This window comes from Mesoplodon bidens, assembly GCF_964165515.1.
Source record: "Mesoplodon bidens genome assembly, chromosome: 14".
NCBI classification, from domain to species: Eukaryota; Metazoa; Chordata; class Mammalia; order Artiodactyla; family Ziphiidae; genus Mesoplodon; species Mesoplodon bidens.
The window spans coordinates 60,242,190-60,264,337 of NC_138170.1; the positions used below are offsets into that span (position 1 = coordinate 60,242,190).

Below are 22,148 nucleotides of genomic sequence, written 5' to 3' on the forward strand. Positions count from 1 at the left end.
CGACAAACTGATGTAATCACAAAGACAGGGTACATGAGCTTCCAGAGAGCTGAAGGAGGAAAACACCTTTTCTATGGGGGCGGGGGGAAGCAGGGTGTGTGTGATAGAGAATACCAGGCAGATACTAGTTCAGCATAAGGGAAGGGGAACAATACTTACAAAATAGGACTGCAAAAGACTGTATCACTGTTAAGCAAAATTAGCTTGATAAGACCCCAGGAACACAATAGATGCTCAATAAATGCATACTGAGTGGCATATTCCTTTCAAAGTGCCATATTCTCTCCATCACTGTAGAAGTAGACATTATGTCCCTAGAAATATTACTGAGTATTATTGCTAAACAGACAATGGGTTATCATTAGAAGTTTTTGTACTAATTTTCTTAACAAACTGCAGGTCTTAGTTTTCTAGGCCCAAATTTTACATGAGGAGCAAGCTGACTTTGGTTATGGCTCTCCTGTGACTGACGGATTTGACGTGTTAGTGTGTCTGATGCTGGAAGAGTCAGTTAGTGGCTACAACACTCAAACCATGACGTTCTAGTTTGGATTTTTGTGCATGTACATTGGACAGCTGATCATATCTAAGCAACCAAATGACTGTTTCCATATTCTGTACGTGGATGACTTCCCTATTCAAACCCAAATGCCTCTAGAAATGAGCGAGCTGGGCCAGTGTAAGGCAATAGGGTGTACTGTAACCAAATGGAGAACACATGTCCATCTAAAAGTAGAGGCCATCACTCAGATCCAGCTGACTGATGACAAAAGTTTTGCTTATGGGCAGGAGCAGACACAGAACTGTTTCTTGAAGAAGACCTGGGATTATTCAACACTGCTGTGGAGGTCATACTTCTAGGGGATGATACTGATGTCTTCTAAGTTTACACAAAAGGAGCTCAATCATACCCACCTGTTCCTTTGGTTTCTAAACAACAGGGTTCTCATTCAACCAATACCTCACAGGTCCTCCTTTCAGCCCTCAGTCACAGACCATAACAATCCGATGGGCAACTCTCCCATCCTCTCCCCCAAAATAAAACCAAACCCAACAGAAAAGAGAACGAATACTTATGGAGAATCCTCTTTCCATCTATTCATCTAGGCTAATGCTTTCAAAACTCAAGAGTTCTTGAATTCTCTGTGAATATTTTTTAACCTTCTGTGTTCACTATAACGCTTACCTTTAAAAAAATAACGTAAGCATGTGGATCACCTGGATGGCAGCTTAGGAGCCGAGTGCTGGCAGGCAATCTCTGTTTCTGCACATGGGGTTAGTTAACATGCAACCCACTGTCTCCTGAACTGGGGTTCCCAGATCTATTCCTACATCTTCCTACATGTTTGGGGGTTTCTCAAAATCAATAAATAGTCCTCTAAGCACCCAGGTTCCAGCCGGGTGTCAAACTCACCTCTGAAAACTGCCTTCGCTGAGGTGTATTTTAATATTTTGCTTTTGTTTTTTATTGAGAAGAGTAGCCAGAGGAAATCTGTTTCCGCATTTAAGGGATTAAAGCAACTAAGGATAGGATCTACTGTGTCATCCAGCGCTCTCTTTTCAAGCTTCCATATGAACAGAGGGTTGCCCTGTTCAGCAGGCTTCTTGTCTCTAAAAATAAGAACTGCAGATCTGATTCTATCTCCTTTTTCACTTTGATGGCCAGGACGCTGGGGGCCTAACTTGACGTTTAACTCCAACAATTAAATAGACAGATGCTATGGCCTGCATACCTGTAGGCACTTTCTTTTTGCTTTTCATTTTCAACTTTTACATACAACTCTACGGTTCTGATTCTCTTTTCTCATTAATATTTTACCACTATGTTACTGTATCTGTTCTCAGTGTAAAGTTGCCTCAAAGCCTTTGTGCATAAGCAAGGCTTTCTATATATATATTTTAAAAAGCTATATATATATATATATGGCTTTTAAAAATATGTATATATAAAATAGACCTCTGCGCGTCTGGGCAATGATAATGAATTTTTGATATGTAATATCCTCTAATGGTGACCTTATGACAACAGAAAGATTTTCCCAGGGCACCAGTTGCCAAATAAACAAACACATACACTTACATATGAATATGTGTATGTGTGGAGGGGAGGTGTGTGTATGTGTGTATGTATATGACAAAAAAAGTGAAATACAGGCTTTGAAACAGAATTCCATAAACACTGTTCTGTGGGATTTTGAATCCTCAGAGGACTGTAGTTTCTAGTCTCATCCACAGTTGAATGACTAATATAGAAATAGACACACTGTAGCAGGACACGAAATAAAGCAAAGATCACCCAACCAATTTATGGTGGCAAGAAAGAGGCAAACACCAGAAAGCCTGTGACTGCTTTGTCATCTCAACATTTTTGCACAGCTGAAGGCAAGTCCTGTTCCTGAAGTCAGGGCTCTATAAATGGGGGCAAGGGCACTGAGGGGGCGGGGGGCAGTTATCAGCTGTCCAAACCGTATCACACTGGGGAGAGATGTAAAGTTAATGTCCTGATGAGAAAGTCATGACACTTGGGTTTCTATAATCAAGAAGCAAGGAAAGAAGAAAGGCACTCCTCTTCCTCACCCAGAGGATACAATGGCAAACTGTATTACTAGAGGTGATATTTCCTGGGGACAAGAGACCTAAGATTAAAGTGTAGGGCAGTAAAAGATGGCGAATTCCCACAAAGTAAGCCCTCTATGGGCTGATAATTAACAGCCACTCTAGAGGGAACTAAGATGATATGAATCAGATCACTTGCTCACTCACCCACCCAACTACCCATCAGAACCTGGGTGTACTCTGAGAGGCAGGCGGTGTGCTAATAACACAGACACAAGGATAGATTCTCTGTTCTCTGGCAGTTCAGATTCTAGCATGAGAGACAGACATGCAGAGGGATGAATACTGGAAGGAAGCACATCTGAGATGCTGGGAGCCCAGGACAAGGACCAACTATTTCTGTCTCAATGGTACAAGTTAAATATTCACAAAATGTCACCTACAATCAACTAACTTCAGCAGTACCAGAGGCTTGGCCATTTGCTGGTGGTTAACAGACATTACTACCGGCCGGATAATAATACGGGTGGGGAGAAGCACTGAGAAGAGATGTATGCACGTGGAACTTTTCCTGCACCTCTCCCTGCATGCCTGTATTTATAAAGGTCTTTAAGTCAGGAGCCTCCCCTCACCTTCTCCATCCCCCTGCAATGTCCAGAACAGCATCTTTGGATATGAACAGGAGGTGGGCACACAAAATTATAAAGACTATTTGCTCTTGAGGCACAATTTCAAGTGCTTCACATATAAAACCTCATTTAATTTACTGTTATTCACTCCATTCGACAGATGTGGCAACTGAGGCCCAGGGAGACCAAGGGATGCCCAAAGTTACACAGCTACTAAGTGGAGGAATTAGTTTTCAAACTGAAGTCATTTAGTTGTAATCTATGTTCTTTTTTAACCACAAAGCCATACTACAAGTGTTTCTTCAAAGCAAAGCAAAGCAAAACAAAACAAAATATGCAGCCACTGGACTAAAAACTACAGGACTCGGTGAAACAGGTCTGGACTTTAATATAACCTTGCCTTGTGGGGGAGGGGCAACTTGGGAGGAGGGCAGAAAATCTTCTGAACTCCGATTTCTTGTAGACGGCAAATATGGACGCTTCTATATGCGTAATTTTGTTATATTTGTCCAAATCCAAAACCATTTTCCTTGTGTGTCTAGGTGTTGACTAAATAACGTCCTCTAAAATTACGGACATTTCACTTGCTTGAGTTTATTGTTTGTTTTTCTTCTGAAAATTCTGATGGAGGGACATGTTTTAGGCTCTCCTCCCTTCTAGCATCTAAATTCAATAAACGCCAAGTCATCACACACCAAGGGAGAAAGGTGGATTCTATCTGAAGTAATCTTATGACTGAAGGATCGTTTTTCTGGTCCACAAGGTTCCAGCCCCAACTAGGCCAATACTACTGACCAAGTAATGGCCAGAGGTGTTTCCTCTAAGTAGGAAAATGCTAAACTAGAGGAACAGTGTCTTTTCTCTTTCAAATTGTGGACACTCCAATGTGGTGTTAGTTACAAAGATTACCTCTGACAATAATGCAATGAGATCTTGAATGATAGGAGGGATACGACCACATTTTCCATGATCCTTTTCTTGCAATCCTAAAATTTCTGAACTACTAAAACACAGCAGAATATGATGGCTACATGCAGTCTGTGATTACACTTCCAAAATGCTCCTTCTAACGAATGGAATGATGATTTCTTTCCTAACTTTCTCTACTGCCTAGTGGGATCTTAAACAAATATTCTTTCTGAGTTTCATCAAGTCCCTGAGTATATTCTCTCTGCCTTTTAAAAGACAGAAACAGCTAGATTGAACCCTCCCTCCTCCTCCTGCACAAATGTACACTCTCTGAGAACAAGAGAAACCCCACGTACCATTAACACATTCAAAGACATCACAGCACTTTCCAGGTGTCCCATCTCCACGAGAGACTATGCGGGGAGTGGATCCCACCTCACACACGGGGAAACCACATAAGCCAGAGAGACACTCGCATCTGAAACCAAAGAAAAGGGAAGGAAAACCCCATGAATAAACAACAACATAGAAGTCGGGAGACCACAAACAAAGTGGCTGTGGAAAACTATTCACCCCTCTCTATGACACTGTCCTGTTTATCTGGTGTCGCTGGGGAATGGGGAGCGGGTCCTAACATAATTGGCATTCCAAATAACTAAGGCTCATCTCCTTAGTATACGCCCAGATATTTAATGTTAACCATTTTGACAGAAATAGTCCTAAAATGCATTACTTCATTTCTTACTTAACCAGACTGGTATTGAGCATAACAAACATTTTCTTGATGACTCAGGGCCATCTTTACATGCATACATTATCCTGTTACTCCAGACATCAGTGATGCTTGCATGGTCTGACACAGAATGATGCTCCTGCGTTAAATGATTCTATGTTGCTGCTTAGTTTGTGTTGACCTTTAGGTGTTTTTCAGCACATTTTCTGACTCTTCTTTCAACTAACAGGTTATTAGTTTTGGCTTTTTTTTTTTTTAACCTTTGTGATTGTGTCTAGTAGCATCCTCCTCTGGAGCTACATTAATTAATTTATAATTGTGTATAATAAAAGAAATAGATTCTGATTGAAGACCGAGGAGCTTTATAAATAAAGGGCATAAGCTTTAGCAAATGGAGTTTGTGACAGTTATCTGGAAGCTGAAAGTCTTAATGTTTTGGATCTTCTAAGCTGCATGTGTGCATTTCTCTGAATGCAAACTACCTCTGTTGGCTCTCACCCTTAACTTCAACTCCACTGCAAAACTTGCCTGACCATAGGAAAATAAGAGGCAGGTAAATATAAGAGGAGAGGGCCTCCCTGGTGGCGCAGTGGTTGAGAGTCCGCCTGCCGATGCAGGGGATACGGGTTCGTGCCCCGGTCTGGGAGGATCCCATATGCCGCGGAGCGGCTGGGCCCGTGAGCCATGGCCGCTGGGCCTGCGCATCCGGAGCCTGTGCTCCGCAACGGGAGAGGCCACAACAGTGAGAGGCCCGCATACCGCAAAAAGAAAAAAAAAAAAAAACAAAAAAAAAAAAAAAAAAAAAAAAGAGGAGAAAAAGATATTGTCAACTGCCTGATGTTGATGTGTTGTAATGAAATAAGAGGCAGGAAATGAGCAGCTCAGGGCAGCAGGGTGTCAGGATGTAACTGGAATACAAGGAAGGAGCAGCTAGACTCTGCCCTGGGACTCCCCTGGCAATGAAGTGTGGGTCAGAGGGTAGAGAGGATGACTAAGGGAGTTCCCAGGTTGGCAGGAACGAAAGGAAGACATCCTAAAAAGAGACATCCTTGCCGGAAGTATGTGGGTATTTATGTACCAGAGAGGCCAAGATCAGGGGAGGGTAACATTCCCAGCAGGGAAGAACCATTAGCACATTAATTCTGTTTTTTCCCTCTGCTTATGTGATTGTTTTGTCCTCCTATTTTTCTTTGGATCTTTCATAAATTAAAATATGATTGTTGTCCACAAATACTTCCATAATCAGGCCTAGAGGTTTAATGACATTTATAGTTAACTGTGGAACTAAAAAGGAAACGAATTAAGTTAAAATTTGCACCAAACACCATTAAAGCCACTGGAAAGGTGTGAATATCCCCTCTCAGGCTTCTTCCATGGGGGGAGATGGTTATATACGGATTATATTGGAGAAGAGGGTGTTAGGTAATTAAAGTTTTGCTGCAATGGTATTTCTGACTATGGTTTAAAATAAATGTTTGGCTGTTTTGTGTGAGCAAAGCCGGGAGCTCTTGATTCATAATCTCTATTCCTACAGGACAATCACCTTCTACAGCTGAGTAAATATGAACTGAGCTTTTAGTCCCTGGTAAAGTTATCCCACAGTCTCTCATTTTTATGTGCCTAGGCACTGCAGTTTTAAGCAGATGATCATATCCCTGTGACATTACAGTAACAATAGCTCATTTACATTTATTGCACTTGACACTCTGTACAACTTAAACTCTTCAGTTTACAGATTAATGGGGGTAGAGTACTGAGAGGCCCCACCCTGATCGCAATATCTGGATGTCATTACAATGAAAGCATCCTACAAGAATAGCTGACTAACCTTTTTCCACATCTTTGGGAATTCCCCTTCCCTCCCACTGATGTGTTCTAGGAAATTACTTTAGGTTAAACACCAGGGAGCGTACGATCAACCAATAAATACCTCCTCTGATGCCTTTCAACCCTTCAGAGACCTTTCCTCAACACTTGCGTGCCAGGCTTTCTGCTGGGCCGACAGAAATTACACCAACCTGAAAACCAGGACTAAGTTTGCCTTTTTTACCACTTTTTACATTTGATCTATTTCCCAACATTTAAACATCTCTCTTGTTTTCTCAGAGACCCATACAGGCTGTCTCCAGCATGTTGCAGAAGATCTAAAACTGCACAACTGCCTAGTGACCTACTTAGGAAAGGAAAACCCTTTAGGTTGAATTTTTATTTCTAAACCCAGAATGATTGCACACTAAAGATCCAAGGATTCTAATGCCCTGGTTTTGGCCGGCAGGCTTGCTCCCAGCTCCTTTCCCTTCTCTACCAGCCCCTTGGAAAGCCCTCCCTACTTACTGCCACCTTTTGATTCTTCACAGCTTCCCCGAACCTGAGACTAGCAGATGTTCAAGACCATTAGCACCTTAATAAAGAAGGAACTTATGAAGGAATCAGAAAAGGTTAAAATCTGGGCTCTCATCAGGTATCTATTGAGCAAGTATCTATTAGGTTGAGACTTCACGAAACCGCTTTCTGTGTAGATCAAAAATAGTCAAATAGCAATTTCACAGAGTTCAACATAATACAACTCATGTGAGTTATTTTTCGACAGATAGTCTACACACACTCTCAGGTAACAAACGGGGGCCTCATCAGGACCCTTATTTGCCAAGGAAATTTATTATGTCTATACATAATAAATCAAAATCAAATAAGGTTTCCCATCCTGTATTTTCCACTAGAAGAGCCTAGAGTCTTCTGGTAGTGAGTCACTGAATTACGGAACAACTGAAGCACTCAAACAGAATCTTGCCCTCATCACCTTTTCTCTTCATTCTTATTCTTTTTTTGGTCCCTCCTCCCAATCTCCCTCTTACCCTTTATCCCAATGCCTGGATAAAGAGCAAGCAATGGAATGGAATAAACATGTGGATTAGTTGCTGAGGAAACAGACTAATATTATGAGTAAATCGATGTCCACACTTACCCCTCACTTCTAAAACCTTCCCTCCTCCAACTTCCAGGTCCCGACCTGGTCTCCTCTCACCAAAGTCTCCCCTTCTCCCAGTTCGTGCCACGCCCATCCTATGGCTCAGTTCCTGTACTTCTGTAGTCAAAAATCTTCAGTTACTCTTCATTTAACTGATCAACTTCTCAGCCTAGCATTCAACACTCTCAAGTCCACAGATCTTTATTCAAATTCAATCTCGCAGTATTTCTCTTCATTCCCCTGATGCTACAGTCACCTTCTGTTCTCCAAACAAGCCCTCCCTTTGCTGTCTTTCCACTGCTCACCCTACTCTCTCCTGAACATTTCTTATCTAGCCCTCATCTCCAGCTGTCTGTCTAGATACCATCTGTCTTTCCAGGCCAACCTCAGATAATAGCTCCTCTCTGAAACCCCAAATACCATACTTCTCTTAGGACACCTGGAACAGAAGTGCTAAGGGTTTTTAAAGAAAACAAATAAATAAAATAACAAGTTTACTGAGATACAATTCACATACTGTAAAATTCACCCTTTTAATTCAATGGTCTTTATATTCACAGGGTTGTGCTACCATCACCGCTACCTGATTTTAGAACATTTTCATCATCTCATAAAGAAACCCTGTACTTCCCATTTCTCCTCTCCCAGCCCCTGGCAACCACGAATCTCTGTTCTTTCTCTATGGACCTACCTATTTTGGTCAGTTCACATAAACAGAATCGTGGGCTAAGGGCTTTTCAATCTCCAACAAGAAGCAACTTGTATTTGCCATTTGCCTGAAAAATCAAGCCTTTAATGTTACCCTCAGTATTAAGATAATCATCAGTCAAGGTACCAAACTAATAAATGTCTGCATAATGTAATCACAGCTGCAGCCAGGTAGGTTGGTGAAGTTTTTTTTCTCTCTCCAGTAGGTAATGGATTCAGCTTAGTGGGCATGTGGGTGGCGGAGTACAAAGACGAACAGCACTCAGAAAAATCATCTAAGCCCCTAGAGGGCACTCCCCTCCTTAGGAGGCCCACGCTGGCTGGCTCTGCGGGCTCAAAGGCAGTGCACACTCATGCATTCCCTTCCCGTCGTTTGTTTCCTGGTCTACACAGACAGTCCCAGAGTCCTAACACAGCTTACAAGGTGCTCCCAAGTCTAGGCTCTACTTCTCCTCTAGCTTCCACGTTCTACTGGCCCCTCTACATGCTCCTGCAAACGTGAGTAACAATGGTAATCTGCCATTCACTGAACCCCTACACCCACTCCCGTCACTCAGTGCCACAGCGCAGCGTCCACTCCCGTCACTCAGCGCTGCAGCGCAGTGTCCACTCCCGTCACTCAGCGCTGCAGCGCAGTGTCCACTCCCGTCACTCAGCGTCCACTCCCGTCACTCAGCCACAGCGCAGCGTCCACTCCCGTCACTCAGCGTCCACTCCCGTCACTCAGCCGCAGCGCAGCGTCCACTCCTGTCACTCAGCGTCCACTCCCGTCACTCAGCGCTGCAGCGCAACGTCCACTCCCGTCACTCAGTGTCCACTCCTGTCACTCAGTGCCGCAGCTCAGCGTCCACTCCCATCACTCAGCGCCAAAGCGCAGCGTCCACTCCCGTCACTCAGCGTCCACTCCCGTCACTCAGTGCCGCAGCGCAGAGTCCACTCCCGTCACTCGGTGACACAGCTCAGCGCCCACTCCTCCTCAAATCCCTGCCTCTCTTTTGCCCCAGGTGAATTCCACACAGCCTTAAGGCCACCGCCCTACAAGGCTTTCTCTGACCAAAAAAGCAACCAGGATTAGTTTTCTCTCCTCTTGGAGTGGACCTGTTCCTCCTATGAAGTCAAAATCCTACTGTTTCTCCTGTAAATTCCCCTAGTGCAGGGGCATGTCTTATTTGTCTTGTAAATGAAAAAATGAATGACATAAAGACATCCAAACAATAATCTAGAATAAACTTTTTTTTTCATGGCTAGTAAGTCAGAGGTTAGGCCATGCATTGTTTTTACAGTTTTTATGTTTATAAATTTTAAACTCACGGCTAATTGGTTCAGTGCTTTTCAATATCAGTCTGTGGAGGGAAAGACTATGGAATTTGTTTGGAATGCAGATTCCAGGGTACCACAGTCAAGGACTGTTTCTCAGAGTCTGGGGCAGGGCTCCAGAATCTGCCTGTATAATAAGCTCTCCAGGAGACTCCACTGGAGGGAATCTGGGACCCACTTTCTGAACAACTTGCTCCTAAAGCTGCAGTGTCTCAATCAGCACAGTTTAATTTGCACTTTCCATTGGAAAAAGCTATGTACAACTAGTTTTATCATTTTAATTAGTAGCATATTTTGATTAGTAGCACTTGCTCCTGCCTGAATACAGTTGCCTATGAGTGAGAAACACATAGAGTGAAGAAAACAGTAACTTTATTTACTATCCAATACCATCCGTCATCCACCAGAAAATGGATGACTGCTAGCAAGCCGCTTAAACTCTGGGATGCTCAGTTTTCTTGTCCATAATACAAGATGGTTGGACCTTAATGAGCTTTCTCCAAACTATAAAATCCTGTGATTCCATTACTGTCATTCCCATCACTGCCACAGTCTGATCCCGGCTCATCCCCTTCTGCGGCTTCTCCTCGCCTGCACCCCGTCCTTGGAGCACATCACCAATTCGCCCTTCCACACCCACCTCCTCCTTACCAAGCACCTCAACCTTCAGGCCCGGCTCAAGATGGGCCTTGTCTCTGACACTGTTTTGTTTTGGAGGGGAATGCAGGAAAAGAAACAATATACTCAACAAGTTGAAGAATCAACAGTTTGCTTCACCAGAGTGACTAGAGAAACTGTAAAGGATGCTAAACGATAGGGAGTTAGAAGAAGACACCGTGGGGAGAGGAATCCTCTTTGCCACTCCCACCACCACTCAGCAAAGCAGCAAATTGTCAGACTCCTCATCTTCCCCAAGCAGATCCTTATTCCCTGCCCCTTCCTGGAGGGAAGACAACTCAGTGAGGCCCCTGCAAACATGTCTCCCAACCCTGCATTTATTCCACATCCAAACTGAGTGTTGAGCCCTTTGAAAGGGGAGAATCACTGTCTATAAATCAAAAACAACTCTATTCAGGTGGGAAGGAAGGTTCCCTTTACGCAAGAATAAATGTGGAATTAAAAGGGCAAAGCACGTGTACTGCTAGGATTCCACACAGGGTAACAATGAAACTATCAGCAAAGGAAGTTACAATGACACATAAAACATATTCTTATCCTATAAAAAGTATTTTCAACTTTAATTATATCTGATGAACTATCTTTCTACGGATTAAATTTCTTACCTCTTTCTAGGTATGTATAAGTTTAAAAAAGAAAAGAAGACTGCAAATAAAACATCCAAAAAGAAATGGGTTTCCCACCTGAGGGTCCAACTATCCTGATGGAAAACTGCACTCCTCCCTATGGAAGTTTCTTAGGACCACCATGTTTCTCCTGCCTCATTGTAAGATTTACTGTTAAGTAACAAACCCTCCTTCACCCTTTCTCCTGCTCATTCCTCCTGTGATGCCTTACATTTCCACCACCCAGGGGGTTAGTTAGGCATGTGCCTTAGTTGCAGCAGCAAGCACACGACCCAGCTCTAAGGATCACACGAGTCTCCTTCCAGAAGCCTCCCCGCTCCTCTTTTCACCTGTAAAACCAGAAACCCCATGTTCTTCACCACTTTCCCTTCAGAGACAACAGCAAACTCACTCTGCATTTTTGGTTGCTGTTGTCATGTTTTGCTTTTTTCTGTGGGGAGCAACTGAAGGATATGCTCCAGTATAGGGACAGGATCAATTGAGGGCAAGTAGGTAAGATATTCCTCTTCATTTCTTACTACGCGGTACTGGCAATAATGATAAAGCCCACGGTAAGCCCTTAATGACGTAGTCATTTTAGCTGCCCTCTTCCCAGCTTTCTCAAGGAGCAGATAATTATGGCTGGATCCTCAAGGCTGGCCTGTGGCTCAGGAAACTTATCCTTAGGTGCTAAGCTTGAGAGAAAAGTGGTATAAATTGTAAGAAAATAGAGCCAGCGGGCCCGCATGGTTCCTGGAAGATCTATAAACCATCCTGCAGAGTCAAGCCCCACACTAAGCAGGTGAGGTCAGGAGAAAGCAAGGGCACTTCACATCGGTTACCGCCTCCATGTGACTGCTTAAAGAAGAGGAGAGTTGGGGCAGTTCCCAAGAGACTCCCTCCCGCAAGGGAGCCAGAGGCACAGACACACAGCTGGGAAGCACCCCCAGGGCCCGTGCCCCCGTTGAACCGTGAGAGCTGGGATCTGGCAGGCATCCTGAACTACACTCAGTTCAGCCCAACAAGCTGATAACAACCACATCCCAGGACAGGTAGGCTCTCTGCCTTCACCTCCCCAGGCCCGGGGGAAAGACATTGGCGTGTGCTCCCGTGATGGGCAGGATGGCCGCAGAGGGGGGCAGGAGAGGCGCATGGAGACCCAGGCGGGAAAAGCAAGAAGGAGGGGAAACCGGCACGTGGCACTCTGCGGAGGAGGAGGAGTGGGTCTGGTGGGGACGGGACCTCGTAACAGAGAAGCATCAGGTGTTTCCATTTCAGGGCTGGATTCACCGACCGTATTAGAAATGGATGCTTTGGAACGTGGAATCAGCTTGCTGGTGAACATGCAGCGATCCCGGAACTATCTGCCGAGTGTGTGCGTGTGGTAGGCACTCAGCTGGGTAGGGCTGGGGATACACGGGGTCCTGACCCTCCGTTTAGGAAGTCTGGTTTAGGGAGGTGTCAGATATACATAATCACAAACCAGAACACAATCGGATGGGGACTATTCTGTCTCCTCCCCGGAGCACGTGATGCACAAGCACTAATGACATCAGGACTGAACCTCTTATTTGAAAATCTGGACAAATCCTCCACTGCCTGGGTGGCTAACACTCCTTCAGCTCCTCGGAGCTGCCTGCAGCCTGAGCTGGTGCTGAAAGAGCTGACTCTGAGCACACGTCCACAGGCTCCCTGTGGGCTGTCCATTCCCAGACCTCTCATCCTTGTCATCAGCGCAAAGTGCAAGGTCCTCTGGTCTCCCGTCCTCAAGGGAATGCACATCCCCACAGAGAATCGCTCTGCTTCCCAGGGACTCATCCTCCCACGCCCACTGCTCTGCCTTCCCCACCCCTTCCTCTCTCAGCATCTGAACATCATCACAGAGTACACCACTCAGATCTGTCCTACCTGGCTCGCCTGAAAACACTACTTCCTTACAGTGAGACCATGAATTTCCCCACACTCACCCTTCACCTGGGGTGGAAGGGAGGCTGACGGTCTCCAAGCTGACCACCGTGGGCTAGCCCACGGAAAGCTGTTGCTTTCCTCCCTCATGCAGGCCCTCCCTCTCTGTGACTGTCTCCTGCCCATTTCCTACGAGGGTGGAGGTTCAGAGAATGTACTCTGACATCCGGCAGTCTTAGGTTTGAGTTCTGGCCACTTAGGGGCTGTATGACCTTGGGCATCACATCACCCCTCTAAGCCTCACTTGTACTGCCTGTAGGATGAGGGTGATTGATTAAAGTACCCATATCTCACAGGACGGCTATGTGGATTAAATAAACTGATATGTGAAAAGTACCCAGGATAGTGCCTGGAACACAGAAGCCCTCAACACCTGTTAGCTCTTTTATATATATCATTATAATCTGGAAGCTTCCGGGTCTATGTGGAGGAAGCAGTTTCAACATCCTGACCTCGCTTGATCTTTTGGAATCCAGTGACCCTTGCTGCCCCTCCACTTCAGCCACTTACTTTACTAGCCACAGCAATCTCAAACTTCAAGTCAGATATCCTAGTCGCTGAGCACAACGGTTCATCCTTCCTTCCAGGTCTCTCAGGCCCAAGCTCCCACTGCACCAACCCTTCAACCTCCCGGAGACATCTACTCCCAAATCTCTCCCTTTTCTTCTTAGCGTGGGCCTCATCCTGATGGTACCTCCTTAACAATACAGCCCAAACCCATAGCGTTTTACCTGAGTCACCACCTTCATGATACTTCTAAATTTCCTGCCCCTTTAACCTCCATCCATATCTTGTCTCTCAACACCAACCCCAAGTCAGTTACACCCAGAGATGGCAAACCTGTCTTCATTCAAAGGGAAGTGGGATGTTGCAGACAACTCTAGAGGGTCTGTGCCCTCTGAAGGGGCTTCACTACTCACTCCATGCAGAAATGTACAGTGTTGCTATACCTTTCAACTGCTCGAGAAGCCAGAGTTTTACGTCAAGCATCCCAGGTTTTAAATTCTGATGACTAATTTAAAGGTGGCAAAAAAAAAAAAAAAAAAAAAAGGCAAATGAAAGAAAACATGTCTTGGGGTCAAATTCAGCCCAAAGGCTGCCAACTGCAAATACCCAAGTTGTTGATGACTGGTGGAGAGAAAAAAAAAAAAAAAAAAAGGGTACAGAATATGGGGAGGGGGAAGGGTAAGCTGTGACAAAGTGAAAGAGCAGCATGGACATATATACACTACCAAACGTAAGGTAGATAGCTAGTGGGAAGCAGCCGCATAGCACAGGGAGATCAGCTCGGTGCTTTGTGACCGCCTGGAGGGGTGGGATAGGGAGGGTGGGAGGGAGACGCAAAAGGGAGGGGATATGGAAACATATGTATATGTATAACTGATTAAATTTGTTATAAAGCAAAAAATAAAAAAAATTAAAAAAATTAAAAAAAATAAAATAAATAAAAAAAAGGGTACACACTCAGCAGTAGCTATTCCACCTCTTCAACACTGGAGTCCCTCACGTGTCCAAAGACCTCCATTCATCCCTAAGGATCATTCTGCCAACTAGAGGCACAAAGAGCTGATGCTGTGTGTATATGTGTGAGTAGGGGAGTGTGAGTGGGCACAGATGGGAAGTGTCCACCAAACTAGGGGAAGTGGGGATGGAGGGAAAGACATTCCAGGAAGAGGAAAGAACCTACTCACATCTACAGGGCAAGAAAGAATATAGTGTTTTAGGTTGGAGCAAATGGTTCAGCCACCAGGAGCATATGCTGTGCTGGGATTTGGGACTGGAGGATACTGTGGGGGAACGTGCAGGAGACGTGGCTAGTGAGATAGGCCAGAGCTGGGTTACAAGGGGCCTTGCATACCATACTAAGAAGTATCTTTAATTGAAAGCAATAAGAAAGTAATAAATATCTTGAACAAGTGATGGAGTCTTGCCAAGGGATGATTATCTAAGAAAAAAACCAACACTGTCATGAATTCCATTTTTCTTGAATCATAAAGATAGGCAGGATTAGTGGTAATATTTTTTCTTTTTCTTTTTTTCTTTTTTACTGAAGTGTAGTTGACCTTTTTTTTTTTTTTAAACATCTTTTTTGGAGTATAATTGCTTTAACATGTTAAGTTTCTGCTGTATAACAAAGTGAGTCAGCTATACGTATACATGTATCCCCATATCCCCTCCCTCTTGCGTCTCCCTCCCACCCTCCCTATCCCACCCCTCTAGGTGGACACAAAGCACCGAGCTGATCTCCCTGTGCGATGCGGCTGCTTCCCACTAGCTATCTGTTTTACATTTGGTAGTGTGCACATGTCATTGCTACTCTCTCACTTCGTCCCAGCTTACCCCTCCCCCTCCCTATGTCCTCAAGTCCATTCTCTACGTCTGCATCTTTATTCCTGTCCTGCCCCTAGGTTCTTCAGAACCTTTTTTTTTTTTAGATTCCATATATATGTGTTAGCATACGGTATTTGTTTTTCTCTTTCCGACTTCACTCTGTATGACAGACTCTATGTCCATCCACCTCACTACAAATAACTCAATTTTGTTTCTTTTTATGGCTGAGTAATATTCCATTGGATATATGTGCCACATCTTCTTTATCCATTCATCTGTCGGTGGATACTTAGGTTGCTTCCATGTCCTGGCTATTGTAAATAGTGCTGCAATGAACATTGTGGTACATGACTCTTTCTGAAGTATGGTTTTCTCAGGGTATATGCCCAGTAGTGGGATTGCTGGGTTGTATGGTAGTTCTACTTTTAGTTTTTTAAGGAACCTCCATACTGTTCTCCATAGTGGCTGTATCAATTTACATTCCCACCAACGGTGCAAGAGGGTTCCCTTTTCTAGTGGTAATGTTTTAAGTTGCAAGACACATTAAAAGTTTAAAAATCAATGACCACAACAGCCTAGAATGCCCTTTCCTCTTTCTCCATCTGGTGAACTCTGACTCATTCTTAAAGACTGAGCTCAAAAGTCAAATCCAACAGTTTTCAAAATAGGATCTCTTTGCTCTGTGAGCTTACTGTTTTTTGCACACTTCTATTTCTAAAGCATGTAGCCCTCCAAATTGCATTGTTTTCTACATGTTTGCCTTTCCTTTATTTATTTATTTATTTATTTTAACATCTTTATTGGAGTATAACTGCTTTACAGTGGTGTGTTAGTTTCTGCTTTATAACAAAGTGAATCAGCTATACATATACATATATCCCCATATCTCCTCCCTCTTGTGTCTCCCTCCCACCTGCCCTATCCCACCCTTCTAGGTGGTCACAAAGCACCGAGCTGATCTCCCTGTGCTATGTGGCTGCTTCTCACTAGCTATCTATTTTATATTTGGTAGTGTATATATGTCCATGCCACTCTCTCACTTCGTCCCAGCTTACCCTTCCCCCTCCCAGTGTCCTCAAGTCCATTCTCTACATCTGCGTCTTTATTCCTGTCCTGCCCCTAGGTTCTTCATAACCATTCTTTTTTTTTTTTAGATTCCATATATATGTGTTAGCATACAGTATTTGCTTTTCTCTTTCTGACTTACTTCACTCTATAGGGCAGACTCTAGGTCCATCCACCTCACTACAAATAACACAATTTCATTTCTTTTTATGGCTGAGTAATATTCCATTGTATATATATGCCACATCTTCTTTCTCTAAAGATATACAGATTGCCAACAAACACATGAAAGAATGCTCAACATCACTAATCATTAGAGAAATGCAAATCAAAACTACAATGAGGTATCACCTCACATGGTCAGAATGGCCATCATCAAAAAATCTACAAACAATAAATGCTGGAGAGGGTGTGGAGAAAAGGGAACCCTCTTGCACCGTTGCTGGGAATGTAAATTGATACAGCCACTATGGAGAACAGTATGGAGGTTCCTTAAAAAACTAAAAATAGGACTACCATACGACCCACCAATCCCACTACTGGGCATATACACTGAGAAAACCATAATTCAAAAAGAGACATGTACCGCAATGTTCACCGCAGCACTATTTACAATAGCCAGGACATGAAAGCAACCTAAGTGTCCATCGACAGATGAATGGATAAAGAAGATGTGGCATGTATATGCCTTTCCTTTAGATGATAAGCTCCTTGACATCAGTCTACATCTTATTCCTACAAGGTTAGCATAACATCCGGCACATGATAAACACTCGAGTATTTGTTCTCCACACAGACTAAAAACACTTATGGGATTCTGATGCTAGGACTTGCCACAGCTTAGCTATCTATAAATTTAACCGAAAGCATATACTGTGGTAGGCAATGATGAGACTGAGACTTACAAGGTGCATCCTTGTCCTCAAAAAAGTACACAATCTAATGTCTTAGGAAGTGTCATAACAGTCTTCAAGAATCCATGATCTAGTTATGGAGATCAGAGTACTCCATCATCTTATCATAAGAGTCACGACATAAAAAGGCAAAATCAGGAAAGGTTCATTTAAAATGCACTTGTCTGCGTGAAACATTCACAACAGACTAACTGAGCATAAAGTCCAAGAGAAACCAGCTGTCTCCACCTTCAGGGTTGCAGTCAAGCAGTTAAACATCTGCTGGGCAAATATAACCCTGAACCCTCTGCACTCTGTGTCTACACAGTGGTGAGTCTTATCACTTACATCCCATGTAAAGGTGCAGATGAAGAGTAAAATATAGTCTACCACATTTGGGGTTGCTTCTGGCATTTCCAGCATAGGTAGGATTTTAATATGATAGATTTTCTTATTAGTTATGTAAATAGCTTCACAAAACATTTTTGCAGAACTGTCTGGAGCTGTTCTCCCGTTCAGCTGTGTCATGATGATGAGGATTTCAAATGAGGGTGGGTGGGGAAAGCCCTCTGAGGTTCAATATTATCCAGGCTGTGCATTCCACTTTCCAACTTAATTGAAAGTCTTATGGAATCCAGCTGAGTTACTCTCTTTGACCGATAGTCAGAAGGCCATGTCTCTATCATCTGGTGATGGCCGGGCTCACTCAGATCAAACTGAAAGCCTCTGAGTGAGAGCCCTGAGCTTTGTTTCAGGACTGAAACAAATATAAACTAAGACTAGACACTGGTCAAATGCATGGTGAAACGCAAAAGACATAAGGCACTAGTATAGGAAGTGCAGGGCTTACACATCTGAAGTGAATTATTGACAAATTAAAGTCTCTACTAGGGAGATAGTTCATCTCCAGTGGGCAAGGGCTTTACTTCTAGGAAAGCATATTTTCTTCATTCTGGGGATAAGTCCAATAATAACATGGAATTCCTACAATTATTTTGTTTTAAAAACATCAGAGTTTAATATAGACTCTGGCTTTTTTCGTCATGAGTTGACTTGCTCTTTTGGGCCAAAAATTACTGTGACAGAGGTCAACAGAATAGATGTTCTTTTCTTAGTTGAGAAAGAAGGACTTCAAATATATTTCCAAATTTTTCTGCATGTGTTTAGAAACAGAGAGAATGCTACCATGATAGCATGTCAAGAGTCAGGAATGTTTTAAATCTGTGCTATGCTAATCCATATTTTACATATTGGATAACTTAATTTTATTTATTCCCCAAAAGCAGCTGGATAAATTATTCAAATTAAAGGGAACAACCAAAAAAGTGAACTGAATTAGAGATATTTGTCTACTAAAAGATTAAGCTTACCAATAAAACCCCAGAACTGTTATTAAGTGCCGTCTTCTTCAAGACAAGGTCTTGGGAACAGATGGACATGATAATTCATTACAAGATTCTTAATTTGATAAAGTCCTTTTGAAAATGAATATTCAGGGATAATTTCCACCGGTTAGTTTCCATAAGCATGATACATGCAACTTAATTACATAGCACACTGTTAAGAGCACAGGGATCTACAATAACTGTTATTTGATGATCTAAAGAACTTAACACCATCTCAAAGAACTAAGGGGGGGCTCCCTGAGCTTTGAAAGGGAACCTGCCTTTTCTGAGCCACATGCAGGAAGTTTCTGGCTTTGACATCCGTGTCTGGTTGGGCTGATGTGCCCTGTGATGACAGTCTTGTCCTCCGTGTTCCTGACCCTTGTGTAACCCTCCCGTCCACCCTCTAGCCCCTCAACACCCTCCTAAAGGCATCAACCAGCAGAATGATAGGCTGAGGCTCTGGAGTCAAGACTTGACCTGGGAGCTCTGGAAAGCTGAATCACCCAAGTGTAGGTGTAGCAGCAAAGTCTTGACAGTGTCCCTCCAAAACTATGACTCAAAAGTGGAGAGATGTTAATGGAGCAGAGGGATACAATGGGACTTCTCTGTAAAATCATACCTGTAGACTCCAAGCTTTGAAACTACAGGCAAATATGGAGGGATATGAAAAATGATCATGAGTGATTGTGTGTGTGTGTGTCTGTGTGTGTCTGTGTGTGTCTGTGTTCCCTTCTTATTACCTTCCAAAGGTCTGCGACTTTTCTGAGACTGGCGGAGGTGATATTTGTAAGGTACTGAGTTCCTTCAAGCCTTGTTCCTATCTTATTCATTACCACCAAGCCCAGTGTTCTCTGTCTTCCATGAGGTTCTCAATGAGTCTTGGCCATTTAACTGAGCATTTCCAAATCTGCACCTTGTTTTCACTCACTGTAGCTTTGTGGTTAGATTAATTTTGATGTAACTCAAGCGCTTCTGAAAGGAAAAGACAACCTGCCAAAGATTCCATTCTGCTGGCTTCAGCGGGGATGAGTCAATTTCAGGCTATAAATTCTGAAACCCCGGAAAGCTTCTTTTCTAAATATCTACATCCAGTCACAAGAAACATCGTGCAGCAATCTGCTAAGACTCTATTATTGTAATACAATACAGTACCAACAAGACAAATTTTCTTGAGAGCACAGAGAAATCAGGATGGAGGAATGGGAACTAAGCAACCTAGATTTTCAACCTGAAGCAGAGTATGACTATCTAGATGTTGTGGTAAAGGAAAAAAAAATTCATGACCTTCGTTCTGGTCATGGGCTGTATATCTGATGTATCTTTCTGATACAATAGGGTTAGGCATCCTTCCTTTTTTCTTGTTTCCTTTCCTGGAATTACAGCGTTTGTAGCTGTTATAATATGACACAGTATGAGTGAGAAATTGTCTTCTAAGGTCAATGTCTTACAAGACGGAAATAAAACTGAGGCTCAAACAAAGAAAAGGGAACTTAACTCAGTAGACCATTTTTTATTTTAAGAGACATAGAAAGAAATGGTGTAATCATAAAGTTAGGAACAGAGAATCTAATCCTCTTCCACAAATATAATGTTCTCTGTGTGTATATACAAGTTAGTGTGAAATAAAGAAAAATGCAATAAAAATATGGAGAGGCTGCATAAAGAGGAGTGACAGGGAAGAGAGACAAAGACAGACTTTACCTTAAGGGAAGTGGGGTAGCAATAGCTGGGGAAAGACAGGTACAAATACTGGTGTAGGAGCCAGCCAGCAGCCATGCACAGGCTGACAGGAATTCATGGTGGTGGGTGTGCAGGGGTACGAGGATGCCACACCCAGCACGCCCCCAACAATGTACCCAGAAAGGCAGGCGGACAGGCAGAGATATCCACATTCTATGAGAAAGCAGTTTAACACAGTAAGCCCTTATCTTATGGATTCAGCCTTTGGCCACACAGTCTCTGCTCCTGCTATATAAGGGGCTATCTATTTACAGATATTAAAAAAAAAAAACAACTAACTAGCAATATTCAACTAGCCATTAACCAATAGGCAATTTATTTTGTTGGATTACCACTCAGTTTTCACAATTCAACCAGTTCTGAGCATCCTGGTTTAAATTATTAGTCTAAGAAAAAATTATTATTATTATTTCATTTTGCCTTTCCTATTTTTTTAAAAGAAAATGGAAAAAAAGAAAAAGTAACTGTAATTCTTTTATGACTTCCTTTGGACTTTATCCCCTTCCTATCATGATGAAAACCATATATCTCTCCCATTATCTTCTGAGTTCTGGGATTTTCTAAAATTTTCCTTCTCATTTCTTTCTCAGGAGTCTCCTATCACCAGCAGATTGGGTTTTTTTTTTTCCCCCCCTCTCTAAAGGGTTTGGGAAAAGTCAAAAAATTTAAATTTAAGTAGAAGTTACTTTTGAGATCATCAAATCCCTCCTCCCCTCCTTCTCTCTCAGGTAAGAAAACAGACCCAGATGATGTGAGGCTTGTCCAGATTCATGCAGAAGTGGACCTGGATTCTAGAACTCAGCATCCAGGCACAGGTTCTTTCTGCATAGCACCAGGTGACGTGTGAAGGAGTATTCTTTAGCTGCTGAACAGTCTACTCACACGTACACATTTGCCCACACACTACACTGTAAAAGAAGGTGTATGACATGGAATGTTAGGTCCCCTGAGTGGTGGGGCCGGAGAGGGGCTTTGGGGAGTGAGCTCAGGACCACAGCAGTAGGGTGCTAGCTGGTGATTTGTGCTCACAAAGCCTAGCTCTGCCACTCAGCGGGCAGGACCCTTCCTGAAACGGGAGAGCCATACAACCTGCCTCCTGTGGGTGGGGCAGCGCTGGGATTCAGGTTCAGCTACATTTTCACTGGAACTGTACTCAGAATCTAATGTGCTCAAGACATTCTATTAAACGTTTTAGAGAAAACCAAAGTCACATATTAGTCAACATTTTAGCCTACAGATAATCTAAAATTTTAAATTACTTTGGACTAAGAAGAAAAAGTTAAAAATGCTTCCAAATCTTGATTTAAAAATAAAAGAGGATTTTCAGTATAGTCTCAGAAAGCAAGAAATATAAATGTTCTGGATATAGGTTCTGGAAGAGAATCAGACCCTTTAGTCAGAGAGGCTGCAGCCAGGAGGGAGCTTGGGAACCTGGCTTGATACACTGCACACAACCCAGGAGAAACCCTAGTTTAAGTTTTTCAACATTATAAACACTGACAATTTATTTCCACCTCAAAATAACTGGATTGGATTTTTCTAAATAACTATTAAGGAATGGATATTTAGAGACAGAAATTGACAACAGAATGTTTCAGAACAAAAAGTTGGGGACAAATCTCATCAAAGTAAATTTAGAATGGGTGACTGTCAATAACATACT

At 43.0% G+C, this 22,148-nt stretch overlaps 1 protein-coding gene across 3 annotated transcripts in view; it reads right to left on the minus strand.

The window, feature by feature from the left end:
- The window catches only part of CRIM1 (cysteine rich transmembrane BMP regulator 1), a 207,038-nt gene that overhangs the window by 81,405 nt on the left and 103,485 nt on the right, over window positions 1–22,148 (minus strand). For all 3 annotated transcript variants that reach the window (XM_081253960.1, XM_081253959.1, XM_081253958.1), the window contains one exon: window positions 4,451–4,572. In XM_081253960.1, the coding sequence (XP_081110086.1) occupies window positions 4,451–4,572 (122 nt within the window). The remainder of the gene's footprint in view (window positions 1–4,450; window positions 4,573–22,148) is intronic.